General features: G+C 44.5%; 1 protein-coding gene across 1 annotated transcript in view; it reads right to left on the bottom strand.

The window, feature by feature from the left end:
- The window catches only part of LOC119463778 (uncharacterized), a 38,085-nt gene extending 12,281 nt beyond the window's left edge, over positions 1-25,804 (bottom strand). Inside the window, exons 1-3 of the mRNA XM_037724603.2 lie at positions 25,637-25,804; positions 8,190-8,252; positions 4,426-4,547 (exon numbers count right to left, since the gene is read on the bottom strand). Coding sequence (XP_037580531.1) covers positions 4,426-4,547; positions 8,190-8,252; positions 25,637-25,804 — 353 coding nt within the window. The remainder of the gene's footprint in view (positions 1-4,425; positions 4,548-8,189; positions 8,253-25,636) is intronic.
- Between the last annotated feature and the right edge of the window lie 213 nt (positions 25,805-26,017).

Below are 26,017 nucleotides of genomic sequence, written 5' to 3'. Positions count from 1 at the left end.
GTGACGTTGTGTTGCGGCACCAAATGCGTATCTTGTGACCGGGCGCAAGCGGAACTGGTAATTCAATTTCCCTCGCGAAAGGAGAAAAGCGGAAACGCAGCGCGGGAGAGAGGTGGTGCGGCTTCTGCTCTGCCAGCAACTGCGTACTTGTACTTTGCGCGGCAGCAGGTGGTCGCGCGCACCATGGTGCTACTCCTACCTTTGTGGGCACTGTGCTTTCGCGACTCAGTTTCCATTGAAGCGATAGACCACATGAACCTTTGCTCGATGCTGTGGCCGCGCTTGCTCACGCCAGCGTTTTGACAGCAGTTGTCAGGTGTCCTCGAGTGTGATCTATCCACGTTTGCTTGTGCGCGCTGACACCATGCTTGATAATTCAGTTAGTAAGCGAATGTGTCCAAGTTTATACTGTCGATAAAACTACTATCCTTACTCCATATAGCTCTCTACTAATTTGCTATCGCAATTGATGCTTTGCTTTTCGGGAGAAACTGTGACTTTTCTTTTATATTCTGAACCGGTTCAACGCATTTTTACTAAACCGTTAATTTATTGACTCATTTATTATTTAGTTGCCACATGTAGGTGTCTATCGTGCAGAGGAAGTTCAGCAGAGTTTTTTTTTTTCTGGGCGAGTTGTTACATCTTTTTGAAGTAACAGAACAAGAGCAGAAATGCGCACACAGATGTGTTTCATTGTGTGCCCGTTTTTTTTCTGTGGCTTTCGGTACATTCATGAACAGCAGAGAAAGCATCTAGAGTAAATCGGTTGGACTTATTTACAGGGCGATAGGCTGTGAATGACCGAAGAAAAAGTCCGAGATAGCCTGATGCAAATGAAGGCCAATGCCTCACACCTTATGTTTCCTTTTCTTCAGGGCCTATGCTGCCCTGGCGCCCCGTTACATTTTTCCGCGGACCAGACAAGGCATATTAAACGTGTCGAAGAGTTAGCTGGTTTATTTTTGCAGATATTACAAGTCAAGAAATTAGGTATAAACAGGACAAGTGCTAACTCTCAGCTAATTATTATTCGTAGCGGGCAGTATACACGTAGAGAAGCAGTTAACATGTGCAAACTGCATCGCACGTAAATGGCAAGGAAGGTAGTAGTAATTTTTCAAAGCATAATAAATGAACACAATCATATATCGAAAAATTTTTCAGCGCAGCACTACAGTGGAGATGCTGCACTCCTAAAAACCTGCTGCCAACTCATTTCGACAGCAATGGCTGCCACCAAGCAAACTTCTGCTTTTCCGAGCGTGAAAGGAGACCAAGAATACACGCGAAATTGCTGCATGACTGGCCGCTCAAGGCACCAAAAAAAGTGACGCGCTTGACCCGTTGATCGGATTTTCAGTGATCGCAGACTGTACTGACTGTCACTTGCCTTTCTGGGCACAAGTTCGCGCAATAAAAGGTTACGTTCGTGCATCAATTCCTTCTACTGTGTTCATCGCCATCACTGTAACGTGACAATATCATCCAACGTCTAATTGAAAACGGCGCAAGCATGTGATTATTTCACACACGGGATTTCGCGCGCGATTCTGCTAGGCGTGGTGTACGAGTCAAATATCCCCAAGAGCTACTTGGCATTGGCACGGCAAGAGTATGTGTGCGGTTGCCGCCGAATACTTAGACCATCGTGTTGTCGTGCTGGAGACCGAGGGGTGTGCCCTAACCTCGTAGACGTACTTACTTTTTTCTGTATGAGCTATTCGGAAAGACAGTAGGAGCCACCATGACTGGCATCCGTCGTCGGATCGTGCCTACCATCATCCCGACCGCCATGGTAAGGTAAGTCCAGGAGGGTTCATTACAAAACCTTTCGCGGCAAAAAAGCTACAAATAAATCACGTGCGAACTGATTAAAGCACTCATCCAGGATTTGGATGCATGGTCGAAAATACCCCAAGGTACATGAGCTGCACTACGCCAATAATTGCGATGCGGCTTTACTTTACATTTGATATTCCCGTGCGCGTACGTTGATACAACAGCCTTTTTGCCGGGTATAACCCTTCGGAATGTAAGCGAAATGTCGGAACATACGCCAAAGTTGCACAGGATATCAGGCCTTGAGCACGTCTTCCCTGAAGGAGACTTGGATAGCCCCAAAATCAGCTACTCTGGTAGCTGACGCGGTACTTCGAAAATTATAGGTGCTTTGTACGCGTTCGCCACGTTTTACAGCGTAAGCTGTTATGGGCTCATTCCAATAGACGTTTCTGGTCGCGATGATGCCGCCGCCGCCCCCGGCCCCGTAACCGCTATCGCCAGAAATGCTAAAAAATGTGGTTGATCCCTCTTATATAGGAATCGGTATAGAACACGAAATTGAAACGTGTCTTCACAGAAGTAGTGTAATGTTTATTGCACATTGATATATAATGTCTATTGGTGTTTTGTGGCTAAAGCGCCCTTAGGCGTTGATGCACCCACGCTGACGCCTGGTGGCACGTCTCCTCCATCACGACTACCAACGTCGATGACCATGAGCAACCGTCGTGCATATGGAAGCTGCACTACGCTGCACACGCTAGCACAACGCGAAAGACGAAGCACGTAACTGACACACTAATACAACGCGCAAGACAAAGCACGTAACTGAATCGTCACCGAGTCAAATCAGCGCGTACAGCGCGTCGTAATTGCAGCCTCCGCGATCAACTTCAGAAACATTTTCAGAGCTAATTGCGGATGCTACGCTCCGCTGTGCTGAGTACGGTGACCGCCACCTAGGTGGCGTTGGTAGTGCTTCTTGATGCCAGCGTTCCTTCAAATGCTGGCATCGAGGCGTCGTAGTGCTGAGACCACCGAAGCGTTCACTGTCGGTGCGCGTTAGTGTCATAATGCAGTACTTCTCTTTTCTGCTCGTAGGCGGCGGCACCGCCCCGAGCAAGAGCGCGGGTACACGGAGGAGTGTTAGATATATAAGGCGCGTCTGTGTAGCTCTCTGCAAATGCGTTTGTGGCGCAATGGGTTAAACGCTCGGCGATCTATCGTCGCGGACCGAGAGGTCGTGGGTTCGATTTCCAAATTTTGCATGTTTGTGGAACTTGTTCTTCTGGTTTCTTTCTTTGTATTATGTTCGTGTACATTGTAAGCTGACGTATTTCCGTGACGGAAATACGTCAGTGAAGTCTTGGTGGACCCCGGCATAAAACACTTTCGTGTTAAAAAAAGTACCCGCTCTTCGCCGGGGTCGAACCCAGGCCCACTGCGTGGGAGTCGGATACTTCACCACAAAGCCGCGCAAGCGCTTGCTATCAGGCAGCAGAAAAAATACCCTTGATACACGCCCTATAGGCCTCCGCCAGTATGGTTGCGCCATCTACATAACGTGTCTGCAACCGCCGCGTGCGACAAAATGCGATGCAGACTAGGCGCGCATTCAACGCTACCCCGACGTTAGATGTGCGCCACGTATTCAGGGTACCTCTTCGGTACACGTTATGGCGTCTCCTCGCAAGGTACGAACCGCTGCTGAAGAAGCGAATCGTAGAGCTATGTGCGCGGCTACAACCAGGCATCATCGGGCTCAGCAGACTGCTGTGCAGAGAGCATTGCAACCCGCAGCTCGCCGTCGACTCCGACGCCGGGCGTACAGTGCAGATCATTCTCGTCAAAACCGAGGCGAAGACACTTTGCCACGAAGACCTTGTTGTGCGTGGTGCCGAAATTGGAGCCACTCTTGCGCCGCTCCACCAGCTTACGCTGTGACTGTGCTGCGTGTGCCGCGCAGGCCTGTGAGTTTTTTTATTGTTGTGACAATTAGGACATGTAGGGCGCCACCTAATAACTGTTTGTTTTGAGTATGGGTTTAGGTTTCTTTTTACCCTTAAATTTCTTAATCAAGGTCAACGAAATGAAGCAGATGAAACCAGCTGACTAATAAAACTAACTGCTAATAAAACTTACAAGTTGCACTAAACGAGAACAGTACTTCACGAGCACTGATTCGATGCAGTAAAAAGCAAACGCACATTTCACAACCTTGCTCTGAGCGAAATGGAAAGGCAAAGGTTTATTGAGCATGTGAAGAGAGCATATAGCATATATATTGCTCACTGTAATTCATGTTTTTAATATCTAACAACTTAGTCTTCTAAAGAAATTACTGAAGATGCTCAAGAGAAGCCAGTAGAGAACCCTTGAATGTAGTTTTACGGTATTTGTGTAACTTTCTTCTAACCTGACTGATCGAACGCAAAGATTACGCAAAGATTTCAGGCGAAAGCCCTTTTAAAGCCTTAGCTGTTTACTGTATGAACGCGTAAACAAGCTATGTTCAAGACAATATGTTGCAGTTATTTCTCATTCATTCAATTTTGGACTGAAAGCAACATAGGCGCCTTAAGCATACTTTTTCATGCCATTTTCACATCAATGTTTACTTTAAGATTGCCATCTTCTCACCAAGAAAAGCCGTAAAATATAGTATTCGGAGGTAGTCCTAAAGATTTTCCATATTCTGTAAGGCTCTTCAGTGTCTCTCTTTCTTTAAAGACACCATCTGAATAGGTGGAGAAGTTGTTTGTCTGAAAAGTGGCAGATATTAACAAAAATTAAGTGATTACTTAGCCAAAGTGTTGCAGCATCAACGCGCTATATTATGGCAACGTATCTACTTTTGGAAAGCCTCCGCGACTGCAGCTTATCATTATTTAAAACTTAGTAAACATAAAATGGTCTTATTTGCAAAATACGGCTCAGTCAGGACAAATTGCTTGCCTAATTATTCACTAATACCATCTTCACATCCATCTTTCAACTCCCAAATGCCATGCCAAGGCATATCAAATATGCATATAATCCCCCATAATATAGGAAGACATATTTGCATGCTCGTATTTCGCGGTAGAGTTTCCAGCGCTTGCAATTAAGCACGATAGGTCGCTGCTCTTCATGTTACCAATTCTCAGCGTCAACGTTCTCATCCCTGTTTTTAACTCCCTTTTCCTTGATACCAGCGCTGACTAGCCTGTAGACGCAACTTCAGGTTGACCTAACTCTTCGCTCGCTCGTACATAATATTCATTTTCTCTACCTCTCCTGTAGTCAGGCTAGCCTAATAATAAAACGATAATTAGTTGTTTTCGTGCGCATTTTTGGCGCACGAATTAGATTGTCAATGAATAGACTTGAACATACAATATAATGCCATATCTGGTGTAATAATAAGAAATCATACGTATAAGAAATCAGACACCATGAAATTGGAAATGGTCCAGAAAAAAGCTATCAGGTTTATCTACCGTCGTTATGACAGCAACTTTTCTCCGTCTTCTAAACTTTCAGAGTTATATCTAACAACTCTCAGCACCCGTCGCAACATAGAATCCCTAAAGCTATTGCATTCACTAATTAACTCATCGAACAATTCCTGCCTTAGCAAATACATAAAATTTGTGGAACCTTCCTCATCTAGGAGATATCACCATCTTAATATTGTACCTTATTGGGCACGAACAGATGCGTTTACATATAGCTTTTTCCCTTTAACCATTGATTATTGGAACTCTCTGCCTGGTGCCATTCGCTCCCTTCCTCTGGACGATTTCTTGCTCAAGCTTGACTGTTATTGATTTATTTTTTGTGTTGTTTGTTCTTGCTTCGTGGTGCTTATATTTGCAATTTGTGTACGCTCTACAACTGTATAATTCCCCACTCCTGCCATAGCCCTAACAGGGCTGCAGTATGTAAAAATAAATAAATAAAATAAATAAAGAGTCAAGCAGCCTTCTTTAAAAATCAAAGTAGACATAGCAGGCGAGATATTCATGTATTTAAGCATCACTGAAATGCAATTTTCATTTGCTTTCATCGGCATTTTGCTAGCAGTAACACATAAGCACACAACAAGGAGCTGAACAACAAAAATGTGGTTGATCCCTCTTATATAGGAATCGGTATAGAACACGAAAGTGAAACGTGTCTTCACAGAAGTAGTGTAATGTTTATTGCACATTGATATATAATGTCTATTGGTGTTTTGTGGCTAAAGCGCCCTTAGGCGTTGATGCACCCACGCTGACGCCTGGTGGCACGTCTCCTCCATCACGACTACCAACGTCGATGACCATGAGCAACCGTCGTGCATATGGAAGCTGCACTACGCTGCACGCTAGCACAACGCGAAAGACGAAGCACGTAACTGACACACTAATACAACGCGCAAGACAAAGCACGGAACTGAATCGTCACCGAGTCAAATCAGCGCGTACAGCGCGTCGTAATTGCAGCCTCCGCGATCAACTTCAGAAACATTTTCAGAGCTAATTGCGGAGGCCACGCTCCGCTGTGCTGAGTACGGTGACCGCCACCTAGGTGGCGTTGGTAGTGCTTCTTGATGCCAGCGTCCCTTCGAATGCTGGCATCGAGGCGTCGTAGTGCTGAGACCACCGAAGCGTTCACTGTCGGTGCGCGTTAGTGTCATAATGCAGTACTTCTCTTTTCTGCTCGTAGGCGGCGGCACCGCCCCGAGCAAGAGCGCGGGTACACGGAGGAGTGTTAGATATATAAGGCGCGTCTGTGTAGCTCTCTGCAAATGCGTTTGTGGCGCAATGGGTTAAACGCTCGGCGATCTATCGTCGCGGACCGAGAGGTCGTGGGTTCGATTTCGAAATTTTGCATGTTTGTGGAACTTTTTCTTCTGGTTTCTTTCTTTGTATTATGTTCGTGTACATTGTAAGCTGACGTATTTCCGTGATGGAAATACGTCAGTGAAGTCTTGGTGGACCCCGGCATAAAACACTTTCGTGTTAAAAAGAAAACAAAGCAACATAGCGGCAAGACTAGAACTGCCCTGAAGGCCATATAGCTTAATTATCTGAAGAAATCTCTTCATGATTTCGAAGCTCACGCGAATTCGCAAAAGACTATTTTTATGAAGAAACATGGGAAACAGAAAAAAATAGAAAAAAAGACATAGCACATGGAAGCGAGACACACTCTCCAATATTATTCACTGCGTGCTTTCAAGAATCATTGAATACGCTTGTTGGGAACATCTTGGCTGAGAGGCTAGCAGAGTGTAGCTCAGCCTTCTTTATTTGGGCAAATTATGTTTTACTATTCCGCAACGCTGGAGATGACAAGTATTGTTATCAGAATGCTGTTTTTAAAAGACGATAAAAATTGTAACGGTTTTTATTGGCATTTTAAGAACTATTTATGATTTGAAATGGGGTATATTACGCTCCTGCTGAATACGAGCAATCAAAGCTATCCCTGGAGTCAGGTGCAGGAAAATATACGTGAGATGAGACGCTTCTATGTCTTGCAACTGCAGAAGAATGGCCGGTGCTGCAGTGCGGCACTAGTTTGTGAACGCATGCATACAGTAGCCAACTTTTCCACGACAAATTTAGGAGAAGAAATAAAAATGCTTCGTTTTCCAGCAACCTATGCATTTCTTTACTCCACTTAGGCAAATTAACTTTTATATTTATCATCTTTATTCGCGCTTAGATCGCTTTACACCGACGAATACTGTGGTAATAGTACATTTCGATCCCCTTAAAGAGCACACCAGTCTACTTGCACGTGGTGACGTGCTGTTAGCTTGATTCATTATTGTCATCGCTATGGTCACCAGATGAGCGATAAGAATAATGATAAACATATCATGTCTATGAAATTCGCAGTTGACACGGCGGTTAATGGCATTACGTGCCCTTTTGAATTACTTCACTTTTTTTAGCAGATTGATTGCTCGCGATCTTTTGTTGTCTGAAGGTGGTTTTTCTAGGATATTCGCGAGCGATTCAGTTCAGACTGTTCCAATAGTTTGATGACAAGAGTTTGCGAGCATGAGTTGGAACAGTACAATGTTCTGTTGAAGGATATGTGCAACGCGCTCCAGTATTTTTTATTGTCCTAACAATAGAACAAGACTTCGTGATCAGTATTGAGCGTTTTGAAGCTGTAAACGAACACCCCACCCGCCGCGGCGACGCGGTTGGTGTGGCGCTCGGCTTCTGAGCACGAGTTTGTACGTCCGACTTCTCTCCTGTGCAGCAATACACCTATGGGAGCGAGATGAAAGAAAATCTCACGTGCAATAATTTATGGGCGCAATAAATTAAAACACATTGTTTAATTTGAAAGTGTATTGGGAAAATTATGTTAGCTGTTTTTGTAAGGACTCAATTGGCTTCAGCATCATGTTGAACACTTACCTGTGTAACTTCTTTGACCTTCATCTTTATTTTTATCGAGTGATTGTGAAAATACGATTCAACCTGAAATAAAACAGGTTCAAATAAAACAAGAAATCTGGTGCGAGCACGATTGCCAGATAAAAGTGCATGACCACCTCGAGCTGTTTAATAACACAAACGTTTCAGCTGTATAATGCATGGATAAATGGTAATTTGTGCATTTTGTTACGTCATTTCAGTACCCTAATGCCACCCGTAGAGCCTCATCTGCATGCTCAACGGGTTTCGGGGTACCCCAAGGTGGCGGCATCTTTGATACAGTCTCAAATTATATTTATAATTTATTTGACGCAAAATTTCAAGAACAATATTGTTGTGCTAGAACAATTGCAATCTATAAACTGGATTGCTATAAAAGATACATAATTGAATAGTTTTGACAATTTCACAAGGTACGTTTTATGGAATTACATTTCAGCACATATTGAATTTTAAGAATTGTAGCTGGTAAGTTTGCAACAATTTATCCAACGTCAGACTTGCAGCAGAAATGCACTGTTGGTCCAAAGGTATGTAAAATCAACAGAACTCAGCGTCACTCACAAAATAGATTTTTTGCTAGACACAATTTTTGCGACTAGCCTTAATTTTACTGAGACGTGCTCACTAGGGTTCAGAGCCACAAGAATTTCACTCAGCATTCTACTCAGACTCAAACATACAGGTTGGTCTGAGTCTGAGCGAGTCGACTCACAAGCGAGTTTCTGTTTGTAAAATTCTCTCAAAAAATCTCTTTCAGAGTTTCTCTAAAAGAACGTGATTTTGTGTGTTGAAGCACACTACACATATGGTTATGTGATTGTTCCGTTGCATACTTTGGGAATTAAAATCGGCCAACTGTTTTCACCATGGCAATTCATTTCAAGCCCGTATGGTTCGCTAACTCACCGGCTACGATTGATAAATAATTTGTAAAGTAGGTATATATTACCCGTTTAGTATAATCGTTTGAGTATGATGTATTGAACCTTTTATCGTTATATGAGCTGTGAAACGCGGACACTCCTGCTTGGATCGAGAAAAGTATTGCCGAGCTGTGCCTGTATAACCACCGACCGAGATGGTATATTCAAGTCCTATGGCGTCGTGCATGGTGCGCCATCAGTGCACGCGATACATGCATGATCGAGTGGCTTCTTTCCTCTACACAACGTTTCTGATGTGATGGACGTGGGCAGTAAGTTTGCCAATTAAGATATAAGCAATAAAACCATTACCTTTTTTTCGTAAAAGTCATGTAATGTTACATGACGTTTTATCAAGCTGCTCCCCTATGCTGAATGAGATGAAATGCATTTCATTGAAATGAATTATTCGCCTCTGCTTTTCTTCACTTAAAACTAGTGTCAGCCTGGAAATTGATTTCGAGTGGATGCGTCTTGCAAGCTCACTGGCTGCGATTCGTAAATTGCATTATGTGTCGTGAAGTAATTACCTATTAAGTTAATTAGTCAATTTCTCTTAATTATTGAATGCCAAGCATTTCTTAGCGAACATTTGCCACTTTGACAGTATCTATTTTTCTATCTACTATCTATCTAGCCACCTACGTCTTGGTGCTCTCATGGCCGTTTCGTTAACTTGGTGTGTACCAAAATTGGCATAGTATGACAAGAGTGTATGACGAACATAAATGTTAGGCCATGACATGAATATCACGACATGTGTGTCATGTAGGTCTGAACCAGCTGCCTACGTCCTGGTGTTCTCCTGGCCATTTCGTTAACCTGGTAGGTACCAAAATTGGCATAGTGTGACAACAGTGCATGAGGAATATCAATGATAGGTCATGACTTGAATTTCATGACATGTGTGTCATGTAGGTCGTGAAACAGCCGCCTAAAATGACAATGACCCAGCTAAAAACATTAACACTAAAAAACCGCTGAAAGAGGTTCGGACATTTGCACTAAGGGAAGGAAACACTAAAGGATAATAGTAGAAGTCATAGCCGTGAGCATGACTCCGCAAAAATGACAATGACTCGGAAAAAAATTCAAAAACCACTGAAATGGGTTGGCACGTGGGTAATAATTGAAGGAAACACTAAAGGATTGTGTTAGATGTCATAGTCATGATCAGGACTCTGCAATAATGACAGTGACTCAGCAAAAAAATTAATCTCAAAAGCTACTGAAATGCGTTCGGACGTGGGTACTACGTGAAGGAAACACAAAAGGATGGTGGTATAAGCCATAGTCATGTGGATGACTCAGCAAAAAATGACAATGACTCAGGGAGAAGAGATTAACACTCAGAAACCACTGAAATCGGTTCTGACGTTGGTGCTAAGGGAAGAAAACACTAAAAGATGATGGTATAAGTCATAGTCATGAGCGTGACTCAACAAAAATGACAATGACTCGGCAAAAAAAGATTAACACTCAAAAACCACTCAAATGGGTTTGCACGTGGGTACAAAGTGAAGGAAACACTAAAGGATGGTGGTAGAAGCCACAGTCATGACCATGAGTCAGCAATAATGACAATGACTCGGCAAAACATTCACTGTCAAAAGCTACTGAAATGGGTTCGGACGTGGGTACTACGTGAAGGAAACACAAAAGGATGGTGGTAGAAGCCATAGTCATAAGCATGACTCAGCAAAAATGACAGTGACTCAGGGAGAAGAGATTAACACTCAGAAACCACTGAAATTGGTTCTGACGTGAGTACTAAGTGAAGGAAAAGGCTAAAAGGTTGATGGTCGAAGTCATAGTGATGAGCGCGACAAAGGAATTCGCCTTAAGGTCTCTTAAGCCCAGCTCAAGGGACCCCTGAGGAACTCAAGACATGAATGTCATGACATGCGTGTCAGGTAAGTCACGAAACAGCCGCCTACGTCTTGGTGCTCTCATGGTCGTTTCGGTAACTTAGTAAGCTCCCCGCTCACTGCTTTGCATAACATCAATTCCCACAAGGTGCGGCATCTGCCGGCTTTTTTTTTTGAATATGTATTTCAATTTCTGGTGCTTCTAATGTCCGCCTCTTCGAATAACCCAGCTCAACGATAAGAAATATGCCACCTGCCACAGGCAAATTTTAAAAATTGCCTAAAACTAAAAAATGAACACCCTGTATATGACAGGACCTACGGGGAGGAGTTTACAAGCTAGAATTGATTGCTCGCTTGTTTTGCACACAAATCTACCTTGGCTGATCTAAGTTTACACCAGACTTTAGGCTACAATAGCACAAAATTTCTTTCTTCGAAGATGTTATCTAACGCTCCAACTTATTCATTCGCATGCAAACAGGTCTCACTGTGGCCTGTTTTTTTCTAGGAAGGGTCCACATTGCGTTCAAGCATACTACTTGCGCTGATCCGCGGCCAGCTCAACATTAAACGCAAACGCAAATAAATACTCAATCTTATATTCCCCCTTACCACTGCACATATGTCTGCACGGAGAGAAAAGAAGAATGCTCGTTTTTTTTTTCTTTCCGTCCGCTTGACATGCTTTAAACTTTAACAGTGTAAGGACGCCAGAGGGGACAGAAGAGAGAACAGAGCACTGAATTCCAACAGTTTATTTTCTTTTCATAAAGCATCGCTATACTCGTATATAAAGTCCCAGAGTAGTACACCAGTCATGCGCAGGACACAATGAAAAATCCACACTAAAAAAAAAAACGCATATCTACGAAGTGAATGATGATGAGTGGCGAAGCACCCTGGGATCATTCGGGTAACCGTGAATCCCCCGTACATTGCCCACTCGAACGTGCAAATGCGTGACAACACATGTATACATTATATAGAATGTGGTTTTATTGGTCGTATATGGTATTGAGGTGCGGACTTCGTTTTGCCTTCATTGAGACTGCCTTTTGATCAGTGCAGCAGCACGGCGACGACGGAAAGGGGACCCAGAGGCGACGAGAGCGCGGGAAGTGGCGGCAAGACGCCGGAAGCGTTCTCCGGAAACCGGAAGTTGGCGTCCGGTACCGGCTTCCGGCTTCCGGTGCCTGCTTCCGGAAACCGGAGCTTCGCGTACATATAATATATATATATATATATATATATATATATATATATATATATACATACATACATACATATATATACTGTACATGTGTACAGTATATACAGTGCTTATATAGGCCTTGTCCACAGCAGCGCAACTAGTGGTCTCCATGCAAACCAGAGCTACGGACGGACAACGGACGACGAGGGAGAAGGCTCGGCCCTAAGGTGCTTCGCCCCTAAAATTTAACGCTGTCATAGCTCAATGTATCTCATTTCCTTGTCACTCCGAGCGGCGTGCAGACGCAAGCATTCATTAAACAAACTTTTTCTGCTTCGATTATCTCGCGTGCGGCACGATCGAAAGAAATATCTACTTAGAGCAGCCCCTGTCGCGTACGGACCTTCCTCTCTGGGTGTTTAAGAATATATGTTTTGGTGCAAGCACTCTTGGTTGAGTGTTTGCGCTTCAGGATTGTGCATCAGTGCATATGAGTGCATGAGTGCCCCTTGTGCCCAGATTGTGCGCAGGGACACAGTCATGGTAAACCCCTTTTCCTTAGTATGAACATTAGATCGTATTTACTTTTTAATATTCTAGAAGCTTCCTCAAAAATTAGCATGACCACTTTTAAAGAAAAGAAGGTGAAATAAAAGAGAAAATAATGTATAATCATTTTTTGTTCTGAGTATAGTTAGTACTGACCAATAAGTTAACGATAAGCAAGGACTTATATTACGTTTTCATTGCATACCATGGCCAATCATCCATCGAGGGTAGGTACCATAGGTTGAAGGTTCAAATACTGCATTCGAATGCTTCAGGTGCCATATGGTGCTATTTTATTGATCTGATGTTAAATATTCAGTCAGCGTCTCATGGAGACCAGAGAGAGTGTGCGTTCTCCATGAGAATAAAACATGTTTTTCTCTCATATTGTAGGTATTTAATATTTTTGAGAAATGAATGAAGAAACACTACTACAGGACAATAGGTAGGAGGGGCTTCTAACAGCGTACACAAATATGCATAATTAAATGACAACATAAAAAGCACATATAAGACAGGAAAAATTTACCCTGCGAGAAGAAACTGGAAGCAACGCTACCAATATTACAGCATAAGGTCGATATACACAAATCAGCGTTGGGCAACAAAGGAAAATAAAACAGAAACGTAGAACATAAAATTCAATAAACATATCAGAGGGTAATAAACATAACAAAAAATGTGGTTGATCCCTCTTATATAGGAATCGGTATAGAACACGAAAGTGAAACGTGTCTTCACAGAAGTAGTGTAATGTTTATTGCACATTGATATATAATGTCTATTGGTGTTTTGTGGCTAAAGCGCCCTTAGGCGTTGATGCACCCACGCTGACGCCTGGTGGCACGTCTCCTCCATCACGACTACCAACGTCGATGACCATGAGCAACCGTCGTGCATATGGAAGCTGCACTACGCTGCACACGCTAGCACAACGCGAAAGACGAAGCACGTAACTGACACACTAATACAACGCGCAAGACAAAGCACGGAACTGAATCGTCACCGAGTCAAATCAGCGCGTACAGCGCGTCGTAATTGCAGCCTCCGCGATCAACTTCAGAAACATTTTCAGAGCTAATTGCGGAGGCCACGCTCCGCTGTGCTGAGTACGGTGAACGCCACCTAGGTGGCGTTGGTAGTGCTTCTTGATGCCAGCGTCCCTTCGAATGCTGGCATCGAGGCGTCGTATCATCGAGGCGTCGTGCTCGTATCACTTTTAATGTAAAGTAAGAAATAAAAAAAATATTTGCTATAATATCTCAAAAATAATTATAATTGTGTGCTAGTACAAGAAGAACAATTTGAATTAGTAAGTTCTTACCATTTCTTTTTTGTGATGTACGCAATTTCCTTTTTCTGTGACATGGTAATCCATAATATAAAATTTGAAACTACACACATGGGTAGACTTATAGTGTTCTCAGACTATCCCGTCTAAAATGTGTAATTATTGAGTCTAAATGAATAATATTCTACAGCATTTTATTCGCAGTTGTATGGCCAAATGCATATGTTATAATTTCTTGTGCCTGAAGTGTTCGACATTGTACCAGTGCAATTCAGTTCTTTGAGGTAAATCTTATTGCGGCGTGTTTATTTTTTTTTTTTTTTTGGTTTGATGTAAAATAGTCACATTTCTTTGTTTTGATCATTCGGTAGGACAACGTCGAAGCAACCTACCTGACGTGACTGCAGCGAAGCATTGTAGATGAACATCGACTTTGAAATCTCGTTACCCCATTTTCAAAACTCAGTTTTTGTATAAATCAACATTTAGGCGCAATTCAGGTGGCAGTGACTGTGGTAAAGGTTTCGTGCGTTTAGGGTTCGATGACTTGTTTTGAAGGTTCTCCCTGATAAATTCAAATAGACTATTATCCGAAAGCTTCTACTACGACTAATATCGGTCGAAATGACGCTCCTAGAAGATTTGGGTGGTTACATTTTCTCTGTCCATTAGCCGTACTACAATAACAAACACTCAAGTACTTGGCGCATTTGTGTAGTGTGAGCTACTTGGTAAACAACGTGGACTTGTCGCTGTGACGTCGCAGTTGGCATTGATGTCTGACGTTGTGAAAGTTTTCGACATTGTTTTCCCGAACATAATTATCGGCGCATCCTCTTATCGGAGTACCTGTCGTACTCCTGGGTTATTCTCAGTATTATCATGGAAGCCTCCCTGGTGCCGCTGACGCTGCTTTCAGGAGCATGACAACGAAGAGTAGTACTTAAATATGCCGCCACCTTTGTCAAATCAATTTATATGCAATGCACATTGTGTATTCCTTGTGACATACAATATTTCTCATCCCGGCCTCCGAAATGCCGTATGACACTCCTCTCAGCATCTGTGTAGACCGCAAAACCTAACACTAATTGGCAAGCACACTTGTTCTTTTTTGGTTCTCTCGTGCATTTGTTTCGGCGCTTGGTTTGCCCCGCGGCCTACCTTCAGTATGAAATTAAATATGAGCATGTAGGCCTGTTTGATGCAGACACTGCAGCAATGACTTATCGATTGTATTGGGAGTATCAATAGTGTGTGTATCAGGTTATATTTCTGCCTTTCTGCACTGCAATAGTTATCATGAAAAAATGTCACAGTTTCGCCCTAAGGGCGAAGCAATGAATGCGACAGCAACACAGCAATGTCATACGAATTAAGGTGAGCGGCTTTGGTAGCACTATGAATTGTAGTAAACATGAGCTGATTAAGTAAGCAGGTGTGCTGCGGCGTGTGTAGACCGACATGAAGAGAGACTCGATGACCACGAGAAGGCGCGTGTGAAACGGTGGTGTTGATGAGAAGCGCTTCCCGTGGGCAGCGCGTGCGAAGGGACACACCTGTAGCGCTGCACTGCCGATCCAAGCAACATTGCATGTGTAGCGTGCGTTGGAAAATGTGGCCCGACTATTACTAACTGAATGAACAAGCGTGGTGTGAGCGCGCACAAACAAACATGAATAGATCACACTGAATGACTGCAGACAACGACTGTCAAAACGCTCGCAGCAAGCGCATATACGCCGCAGCGGCGAAGGTACGTGCGGTCTATCGCTTCAACGGAAACTGAGTGGTGAATGCACGGCGCATAAAGGTCAGAGCCGTGTGGAGGTAAGAGACGGTGCTGGCGAGCGACGAGCGCGGTTGTTGGCAGCGTAGAAGTGCGCCCCCCCCCCCCCCTCCCCCGCTCCCTCCGGCGCTGGCTTCCCGCTTCCTTGCTTGCGCGTGGGAGATTGATTGCGTTCGCTCTCCGTGATAGCGCGCATCCCCGCACGCTTCCGCTCGGGCATACTGCGCGCGGCGAAGATTTTATCTATAGGGAACCTCACGGTGACGGCGACGGCGACGGCAGAAATCCGGTTGAAGTGTCCATATAATTGCTATCGCAATAAAAATTAAGCAGCTTGCACAAATGGTGCAAGGCTGGTTAATCAGGGGAGCTGGTGATTGACCTAGCTTTTTCCAGGTTTAACTAGGCTTGGCTAAGTTTTACTAGGAAATGCTAACTGCTGCCAGGGACAGTATTCCGAATCCGGTCGCCGCCGACGCGCAGATTTTCGCTTGGCCGCGCGACGCGCTTCAAGATGAGCGGCTTCTTTTGGTGTCCGGATCTTCTTTGGTCGCCTTATGTAAAAGCTACAGGTACTCGCCACAGAGTCAACGAGAGTTGTGCTGCCGTCGTGGCGGCTCCGAGCTTCATCGCCTCGGTGACGTCCAGGCCAAGCTGCGCCTCCACACTTGCCGCCGCGGGGATGGTCGAAACCTGTCGAGCCGCCGCCAGAGGTGCCTGCTGCAGTCACGGACACTACGCGCGTTTGGCGCGAACGCGGGGAAACGGGTAAACGCTGACGGCGTCGGCAGCAGCTCCGCGCGTTGCCTCGTTGTTGCTGCTACAATTTTTAACACGAAAGTGTTTTATGCCGGGGTCCACCAAGACTTTACTGACGTATTTCCGTCACGGAAATACGTCATAGATCATAATACAAAGAAAGAAACCAGAAGAAAAAGTTCCACAAACATGCAAAATTTGGAAATCGAACCCACGACCTCTCGGTCCGCGACGATAGATCGCCGAGCGTTTAACCCATTGCGCCACAAACGCATTTGCAGAGAGCTACACAGACGCGCCTTATATATCTAACACTCCTCCGTGTACCCGCGCTCTTGCTCGGGGCGGTGCCGCCGCCTACGAGCAGAAAAGAGAAGTACTGCATTATGACACTAACGCGCACCGACAGTGAACGCTTCGGTGGTCTCAGCACTACGACGCCTCGATGCCAGCATTCGAAGGGACGCTGGCATCAAGAAGCACTACCAACGCCACCTAGGTGGCGTTGGTAGTGGCGTTCACCGTACTCAGCACAGCGGAGCGTGGCCTCCGCAATTAGCTCTGAAAATGTTTCTGAAGTTGATCGCGGAGGCTGCAATTACGACGCGCTGTACGCGCTGATTTGACTCGGTGACGATTCAGTTATGTGCTTTGTCTTGCGCGTTGTATTAGTGTGTCAGTTACGTGCTTCGTCTTTCGCGTTGTGCTAGCGTGTGCAGCGTAGTGCAGCTTCCATATGCACGACGGTTGCTCATGGTCATCGACGTTGGTAGTCGTGATGAAGGAGACGTGCCACCAGGCGTCAGCGTGGGTGCATCAACGCCTAAGGGCGCTTTAGCCACAAAACACCAATAGACATTATATATCAATGTGCAATAAACATTACACTACTTCTGTGAAGACACGTTTCACTTTCGTGTTCTATACCGATTCCTATATAAGAGTGATCAACCACATTTTTATCACTCTTTCTCTCGCACTCTCATTTTCTTTTTCTCTCTCTCGAACATAGTGTGCACCGCGCGCATGCTCTCCTTCCCTCTCCTTAAGTCCCGTGTCAAAGCAGCATGTGCACGGCATGAAGGGGAGGCAAAGCACACGCCGCTCCGCGAGGTGGTTGCTAGGCAACGTAGGTGACGTCATCTCTCAGCGAGGTTTTGTTCGCGAGACACGTACTAGTACTAACGGTCGGCTGAAACAGCTCCGCTGTTAAAAACAAATTCTCCGGTAGCTCGGAAGTTAGCGCGCGCAACTGAAAAAATGCACAATATTTCAATAGCATGCACTGTAATCTCAATATAGGCAGTTTTGTATGCGGTTTTTATTCCTGCTGTGGCGATGAGGAAGATGTGGATGACGAGGTGGCGTGACGAAGAAAAAACTATCATCGTTTTATGGTCAACAACGGCAGCGGTCATCCACAGCATAACAAAGTTTGATGAACGTCTAGATGGACGAACCTACAAAACAAACCCAATATCAACCATTTAACTGCTAGAAAGAAAATGATTACCTAAGTTACCTAACGTTAGGCGTATTTTATTTACTGCGGGAATTTTAAATGTTTAAGCATTTCTATGCCTACCCAATCAGAAAACTTCACCATTCGTCCGTCACGTGAGAGGAATCGCAATATAGAAATGAAAACGTTGGCGAAAGGGAAAACGGTGGAGGTGTTGAGTTTCGAACCTACGACCCCATGCTCATAAGCCGAGTGTTTTACCCACCACTGGGATAAAGGCCCACGCTTGCGGGAGATGAATATATATGAACCATACTAATGTGGTGTGCCGGCGGTACAAAGCAAATGTCAAAAGAGAACAGTTTCCACGCACGCTTTGTTGAAAGCTTTGCTCATGGTTAAATAAAAGACCTCCCTAGGATCCTATGTAGAGCTGACTTGGAGCATTTTAAAATATCAGGAAAATGTTGGTTTTGCTAAAAGTTAATGGTGAGACGCCACATCCCCGCTGAGTTTCCGTGGTCGCGGTAAACCTTGTGGTATTTGGACGCTCCGTCATCGACTGAAATATTACCAATCTCTAAGGCTCATGCGCTTCAGAGACAGATAAGCAGTCAATGAGTTGACAAGGATGATAATGAATGATTAGGCGTTATATGGGTCTCATCACGGTTGGTAATTGCTCGACACGGATCGATAAGGTATTTAAATCCATAAGGGCTTATAATGGTCCGAGCGATTCTGAAAAAGTGAATAAGCACTGCTAAGGGGTGAGAAGGGTCCGATCAAGCCCGATAAGGTTGAAAAGGCCAGATAACAGCTGATAATGGTGGCGTCATGTCCGGTAAGCTTGATAAAGACATGGAAGGGTTGATAATGATCTTAACGATAACTACCGATAAGTGTTTATAATGGTTTATACTGGTCTGATCAAATTTCATAACATTGATAGTGAAACCGGGTGGCTGGAAGATGAACAAGTGCAATATGCTTATGTATACTTAGACAACTCCCAGAGGAGTTTCTGCGCAAATTTTTTTATATAGCTTCACAATCACGCTTTCGGGAAAGATATTTCTCAGACGAATGATACCTCAAATCGCTGATGAGGTTCATGAGTCGGTAATACCGCACATGCGCGGGAAGCTTATGTCATTTTGTGAGGTATAGTGACATGTACGACAATTTTTTTAGGTGGAAAAGATGGTGCATGGAAAAAAGTAATGCAACTATTGATAAAACAACGAGAAAATGACTGCGTCACAACAGGTTCCTAGCAGCCGAAGGGAATGAGCAAGTTATTTGCACACGCGTACACGCTCTTCCACTCCTAACTGAATTACGGGAGTGAGTGGGCGCTCCACAAGACGCGATGTCTAGCTTCCGGAGAAATGCACGCGAAAACGCGATAAAAGAGATGTGGCGCGGCTTATTGCACGTCCTATTTTACCTTGCCGGCTTGCGCATAGCCTCAACTGATGGTAGGATGGTAGGTTTGGGAAGGTTGGAAGACTGGGATAGCTCGCGTATCTCTCCTGCAGTAAGGTCAAACGCGTTCACTGACTGCTCGCTAGATGGCGCTTGCATACCGATAGCCTAGCTGGAATGGTGGTCGCCTTCGGCGGATGGAGCTTTCTGTGACTAGAAATCACCCTTTTCACCTGTCAAAAGTAAGTTGCTGCTGTTTGAATTACACTTCTCTCAGAATAAAACCACTCTGTGGAGGCTAATACAAATTTGTCTCCGAAAACACACATCAGCGTCGTACTTCAAGCAATAACAAAAGTTCTTTTTAGGCCTAAAAAGACAATTTTTTGTCGCTCAATGTTTTTTTTTTCTTTGGGCGATGTAGCTTGGGAGGAATGGGACAAATGAGTTGAGGGTGGAATGTGGCCCTGTCCCATTCCTCCCCACAATAAAACTGTTGCTGTGCTAGGGAACCAGCTTCATGGTTGAGCCGCATTAGCTCCGAAAGCAATTAATTTTGTTTATTTCATATTTTAAGCTTATAAATATTCGGGGCCTTGAAAATTAGAATAAACGTAACAGACAGAGTGCCTACATGACAATTCACGTTAAGACATGCTAAACTAAAGGGGCATTATAAAACGCGATGTCGCTTCACTTAAAAAAATGTCACAGTTTTGCCCTAAGGGCGAATCAATGAATGAGATAGCAACACAGGAATGTCATACGAAGTAAGGTGAGCGGCCTTGGTAGCAATATGAATTGTAGTAAACATGAGCTGATTAAGTAAGCAGGTGTGCTGCGGCGTAAGTAGACCGACATGAAGGGAGACTTGATGACCACGAGAAGGCGCTTGTGAAACGGTGGTGTTGATGAGAAGCGCTTCCCGTGGGCAGCGCGTACGAAGGGACACACCTGTAGCGCTGCACTGCCGATCCAAGCAGCATTGCATGTGCAGCGTGCGTTGGAAAATGTGGCCCGACTATTACTAACTGAATGAACAAGCGTGGTGTGAGCGCGCACAAACAAACATGAATAGATCACACTGAATGACTGCAGCCAACGACTGTCAAAACGCTGGCAGCGGGCGAAGGTACGCGCGGTCTATCGCTTCAACGGAAACTGAGCGGCGAATGCACGGCGCATAAAGGTCAGAGCCGTGTGGAGATAAGAGATGGTGCGGTAGAACGAACGACGAGCGCGGTTGTTGGCAGCGTAGAAGTTCGCCCCCCCCCCCCCCCTCCCGCTCCCTCCGGCGCTGGCTTCCCGCTTCCTTGCGTGCGCGTGGGAGAGATAAGAGACTGTGCGGACGAGCGACGAGCGCGGTTGTTGGCAGAGAAGTGCCCCCCCCCCCCCCCCCCCTGCTCCCTCCGGCGCTGGCTTTCCGCTTCCTTGCTTGCGCGTGGGAGATTGAGTGCGTTCGCTCTCCGTGATAGCGCGCGTCCCCGCACGCTTCCGCTGGGGCATACGGCGCGCGGCGAAGATTTTATCTATACGGAACCTCACGGCGACGGCGACGGCGACGCCGACGGCAGAAATCCGGTTAAAGTGTCCATATAATTGCTATCGCAATAAAAACTTTCATTACTCTACGCATTTGCGAGCAGCTCGGGATAAACGCGTGAATAGTAGCCTGCAGCAAGGGTGTTATCAAGTGCCTGCACCGAACTTAAGCGCGCTTTGTCTGCGTGAATATATACATGTGCAAATTATTGATCCATTTCCTTTTTCAGGAAGATGCCAAGGGTATACAAGAAAAAGCACCCCGCCAGAGCTCAAACATCGAACAGTTTGATGCTGGATGCTTTGATATTGGTTTCCGACGAAAAGAAAAGTATAAGAGCAGTAGCGGAAGCTTTTAAAATATCAAGATCATCACTTGGCATAAGTACAAGGAAAGCCGTGACAGAGGTAGCATCTTCTTTAACATCAATTTGGTCTGCGGAATGGTCTTCACAGCAGAAGATGAAGCATTCTTGAATAAATATTTGCTGAAGGCAAGCAAGATGCATAATGGTCTTACGAGAATGCAGGTTTGTTCTGGCGTACCAATTTGCAACCGCCTTATACCAATTTGCAGCCGCCTTAAACCGGTAATGCCCGGCGTCATGGGCAGTCAACAAGACAGCTGAAAGAAACTGGTTTATGGGCTGGTTATCGCCAGTAGCGGTTATCTGGTTATCGCTGGTAGCGACCAGTCTCGGTCAGGCAACAAGTTTCAACAAGAGCAACCTAGATGCTTTCCTTTCAAACCTGAAAGGCGTATACAACCGATAAAAGCTATCTCCGGACAGCATCTGGAATTGCGATGAAATGGGATTCACAACTGCACACAATCCACCAAAGATAGTAGCAGCACGTGCTGAGAAGGAAATTGTTCAAGTCACATCAGCAAATCGTGGCGAACTGGTGACCGTTTTGTGCGCTGTCAATGCCATAGAAAACGCTCGGCCGCCAGTGTTAGTTTTTCCTCGGGCGAGATTTAAATATTTTGTTCTGAAAGGCGTCCCAGCAGGACGTCTTGGTTTGGCAAGCAGGTCGCGATGGATGTCCGGCGAACTGCTTTTACTGGCATTTGAGCACATTGTGAGGCATACAAAGTGCTCGAAGGAACAACCCATTATTTTAATTTTTGACTATCATGAAAACCATGTCAGCATCAGCCCCATCAACAAGGCCAAAGAGAGCGGCGTCATCCTGCTGACCTTTCCCCCATACTGTAGCCACTGCCTGCAGCCACTTGATGTGTCCGTGTATGAACCATTCAAATCTCGGTACAACGCTGCTTTCAATGATTGGCTCATAAATAACCCAGGGAAGGCCATCTCCATCTACAATGTTGGATAACTAGTGGAATCCGCCTACGTATTAACGGCGACGCAAAAAAACCCCTAATCTCGGGATTTCAGAAAACGGGCATTTAGCCCTACAATAGCGAACCCTTCACTTCGGATGACTATTTGATGTCATCAGTAATTGGCCGACCCGTAACATTCCCAAGAGGAGAGGTGTCACAGCGGACTGCCACCATCATCAGAGAATCGAACAGCTCAAGCCTTCTGGAAGGCGTTTGTAACTCTGAGACAAGAATCGACGGAGCTCGAAACGTCTCTACAGATGTCATCACGACTATCGTCAGTAAAGCAGCCTCAACGTCAACTGCATCTCCATGCAGAATTGTTCCAAGTGACATCAGGCCCTACCCTAAGGCTGCACCACGTAAGACAGGGCAAAAAGAAAGAAAGGTAGGACAAAAATCTTTACAGATACGCCCGAGAAGCATGCAATTGAACAAGAAGCCGTAGGGAGGTCTGCATGGCAGTTTGAAAAAAAAAAAGAGTGCTTAATGCTGTTAGGACTGTGGCCACTACCCGTCCAAAAAAGAAACGACGCCTTCAGAAAGATGTAAGACTGTTGCCATTGCATTTCACGATTCTGACAGTGAAACGTCACGTTTCGATAATGAGAGGCACGACATTGCTGAGGCCGATTGGCCGAATGAATCTGTTTAAGTGACAAAAGGTAACTTGGTTCTTGTCAGGTTCAGTACAAAAAAGTCTGACGCCTATTACACGGCTAAAGTCGAGAGCAGTGACAAAATTGACGTCTGTGTCCCGTTCCTGCGAAAGAAAGAAGAGAGCTCAAAGTTTTATTTTCCTCCTGAAAAGATACAGGGACGATACCAACGACGGAGAGAGAGAGAGAGAGAGAGGTTTATTTGAAGAAAGGCAGAGAGGTCGGCTTGAGCGTTAGTTTGCTCTGGCCTGCTAGTCTACACTGGGGAAGGGGGGAGGGGATAAAAAGAGCGATGAATGATGATGATAAGATTAGGAGGTGCGTATGTACATGTCCATCCCGTTTAGGTCATACTATAGCCGTGCATGGAGTCCAGTGGTTTGAAGGAAGGCTATAGTCGCTTCGATGACCACAGCTGCGCTGTTGGCGTCAGGCCAAGGACCTAAGACAATCTCGTCAGACATTGGTCTTTTAGTCACTCGCTGAATTGTTGAAATGAGGCTCTGCCGTTCTCGCGCGTACGATGGGCATGAGCAAAATATGTGCTCAAGTGTTTCTGGCACTGGGCAGTGATCGCAGTTCGGACCAGTGTCACTGCAGCCGATGATATGTGTATAACGCCTCGTGAGTGCAACACCAAGACGAATCCGGTGTAGCAGACTTGTTATGCTCCTCTTCAGTTTATGAGGCATGCGGAACTTCATTTCTGGGTCCCATTTGTGCAGTCTCTTGTACGACGGACTTAGTGATGAAGCAGCCAGTGCCAAAAACTATCCGGGGCACAAAGCCTTTGCAATCTTTCTTAAAGTTTGATGTTGATCTATCGGCTTATATTGTTCTCTGAATACGTTTGGACCCATGCGTTACAGACGTCCCATACCTCCCAAGTGATATCCCACTTCACCCAAAGAGAGGAGTTTAATGGGACACGTTTGAGCCGTTAGAAACAATTTTTTCACAACTGCGCCAGGAGAGGTAGGAACCAGTGCTTCCCAGAATTTGTGCAGCATGCTTTGACTCGTACCATAATTAATCATACATCTTTTTGCGTTTAAATTAAGTAAAAGTAAAAATTCATTTGTGAAAAGTGTCTCATTCCTCCCGACTCTCACCTATTGCTGGAGCATTGCTTGCGTCGCTGTTGCAATGGCACTTTTGCGTTTCATCGTAAATGAAGCGCTGAGTGTTACTGACCACACGAGAACAGTGTGCACAAATAAATAAACAACAGCTTTTTTCCAGATATGACAGCATTTGTAAAACACTTATGGCATTTTCTTGACTAGTTATTGATTATATTGCTTGTAGATTTTTTTTCTTTTCGTTGTCTTTCCAGGCATGCCTTCGGTTGACAAGCTTTGTATTTAGAATTGACAAAACAACAGCTTCATTTTAAACTCAACACAGCGAATGTTCAATTTTGGGTATTGTTTTAGGAATGCAAACCACACTGCCTAGTTGTGCTACCACAGAAGCAAGCGCGCTTCTTTCAACAGTCACGAGATCGACAACTGTCCTCTTTACTAGTTGGTCTTACACGCCTCTCGTTGGTGCATTTAACGGTGCAAACTTAGAACTCCGCAGTTGGGTCCGTCGTAGGTCACATGATATACCACGCATGCAATGTTTAAAAACGCGAGCAGTACCACCTCTCTTTACTAATTCCCCAGAACAGCCTAAATAAGTTTGTTAAACTGAGGTATCAACCACCACCCTTCGCCTTCATGTAGTTGCTAGAAAGGCAAAATACTCGGTCGATTGCTGCGAGCGCTCGTGGCGTGTGCCAATCTCTCTCAATCACTACGCTATTTTGCTGCATCTAGAATGTTTGAGAAGCTTCAGATGGGGAAGCATACTTGTTGGACAGAGCTCAAAAAATATATACGTATATATATGGTGCCACGGCCACCACGAATCGTGGAATATTCAAAACAGCTTGCGAGATATTGGTGTGGAGAGGGTCAAGAAACCTATTGCATGCGCTTATTTCTTTCGTGCATACTTTTGTAGGTGTATATATATTATATATATATATATCCCGAAAATTTCGGTAAGTACACTTAAAAGAACCAACCACGAAGTTGTGCTTCTCATCTTTATATATATATATATATATATATATATATATATATATATATATATATATATATATATATATGTATTCTAACTATTGTATACGTAATATTTGTTATTGTGCTCTCCCCCCTTAGACAATGCCCTTAGGGGCATGTAAGGTATCTTTACAAAACTATATATATATATATATGTGTGTGTGTGTGTGTGTGTGTTTGAGCACTAAACTTTCAGGCTTTCACTTACGCAGTTTGTCGCTTTCATATTGTTACCCAAAATGGGGCAACTGGTCATAGCTTAACCCACACATATATAAAAATTACATTGAATAATTCTTCTAAATTAGACACTCAAAGCAGCACAACCAAAATTCCGAGGGAGACAACCTCCAGAGTAATAAAAAGTAATTAGCAAGTCTACAACAGTGCTAACCACCTCGTGAGAAGGCAATAAAAGATTCCTTTACCGCTGTTGCTCTCGCGGTAGGCATTTAATTATGTTCAGCAGAACTGGCGTCGATTGTTTGGTTACCTGTTGAAAAAGTTGTTCAAAATATTTTTCCATTGAGTTGCCTCCATCCAAATTGCTTTCAGTCTTGTGCTTTGCCTTGCTGAGGTACGCTGAATCATAGTAGACGACAGCCTGGACTGTCACATTTTCTCCAATGGGTTCTCTTTTTTCTGCAACACAATGATACATGTGAATATTTTATGTACCCTTTCACAGAACTTGTACATAAAATTATGTTTCGTTTTTTATATATATCTATACTTTCCGTCTCAATATTAATTTCCATTTTCATGTTGGAAGTCTTCGAGAGTGTACCACCTCTCCTACTAATACAGGCGTGACATATCAATCATGTAACCTGCCATGGAATGTAGCTGCACACATGTTGTGCAATAGTCACGA

Source organism: Dermacentor silvarum, chromosome 9, assembly GCF_013339745.2.
Source record: "Dermacentor silvarum isolate Dsil-2018 chromosome 9, BIME_Dsil_1.4, whole genome shotgun sequence".
In the NCBI taxonomy this organism is placed as follows: Eukaryota; Metazoa; Arthropoda; class Arachnida; order Ixodida; family Ixodidae; genus Dermacentor; species Dermacentor silvarum.
The sequence above is the reverse complement of the archived record's forward strand: the minus strand, read 5'-3'. Positions and strand labels throughout refer to the sequence as shown.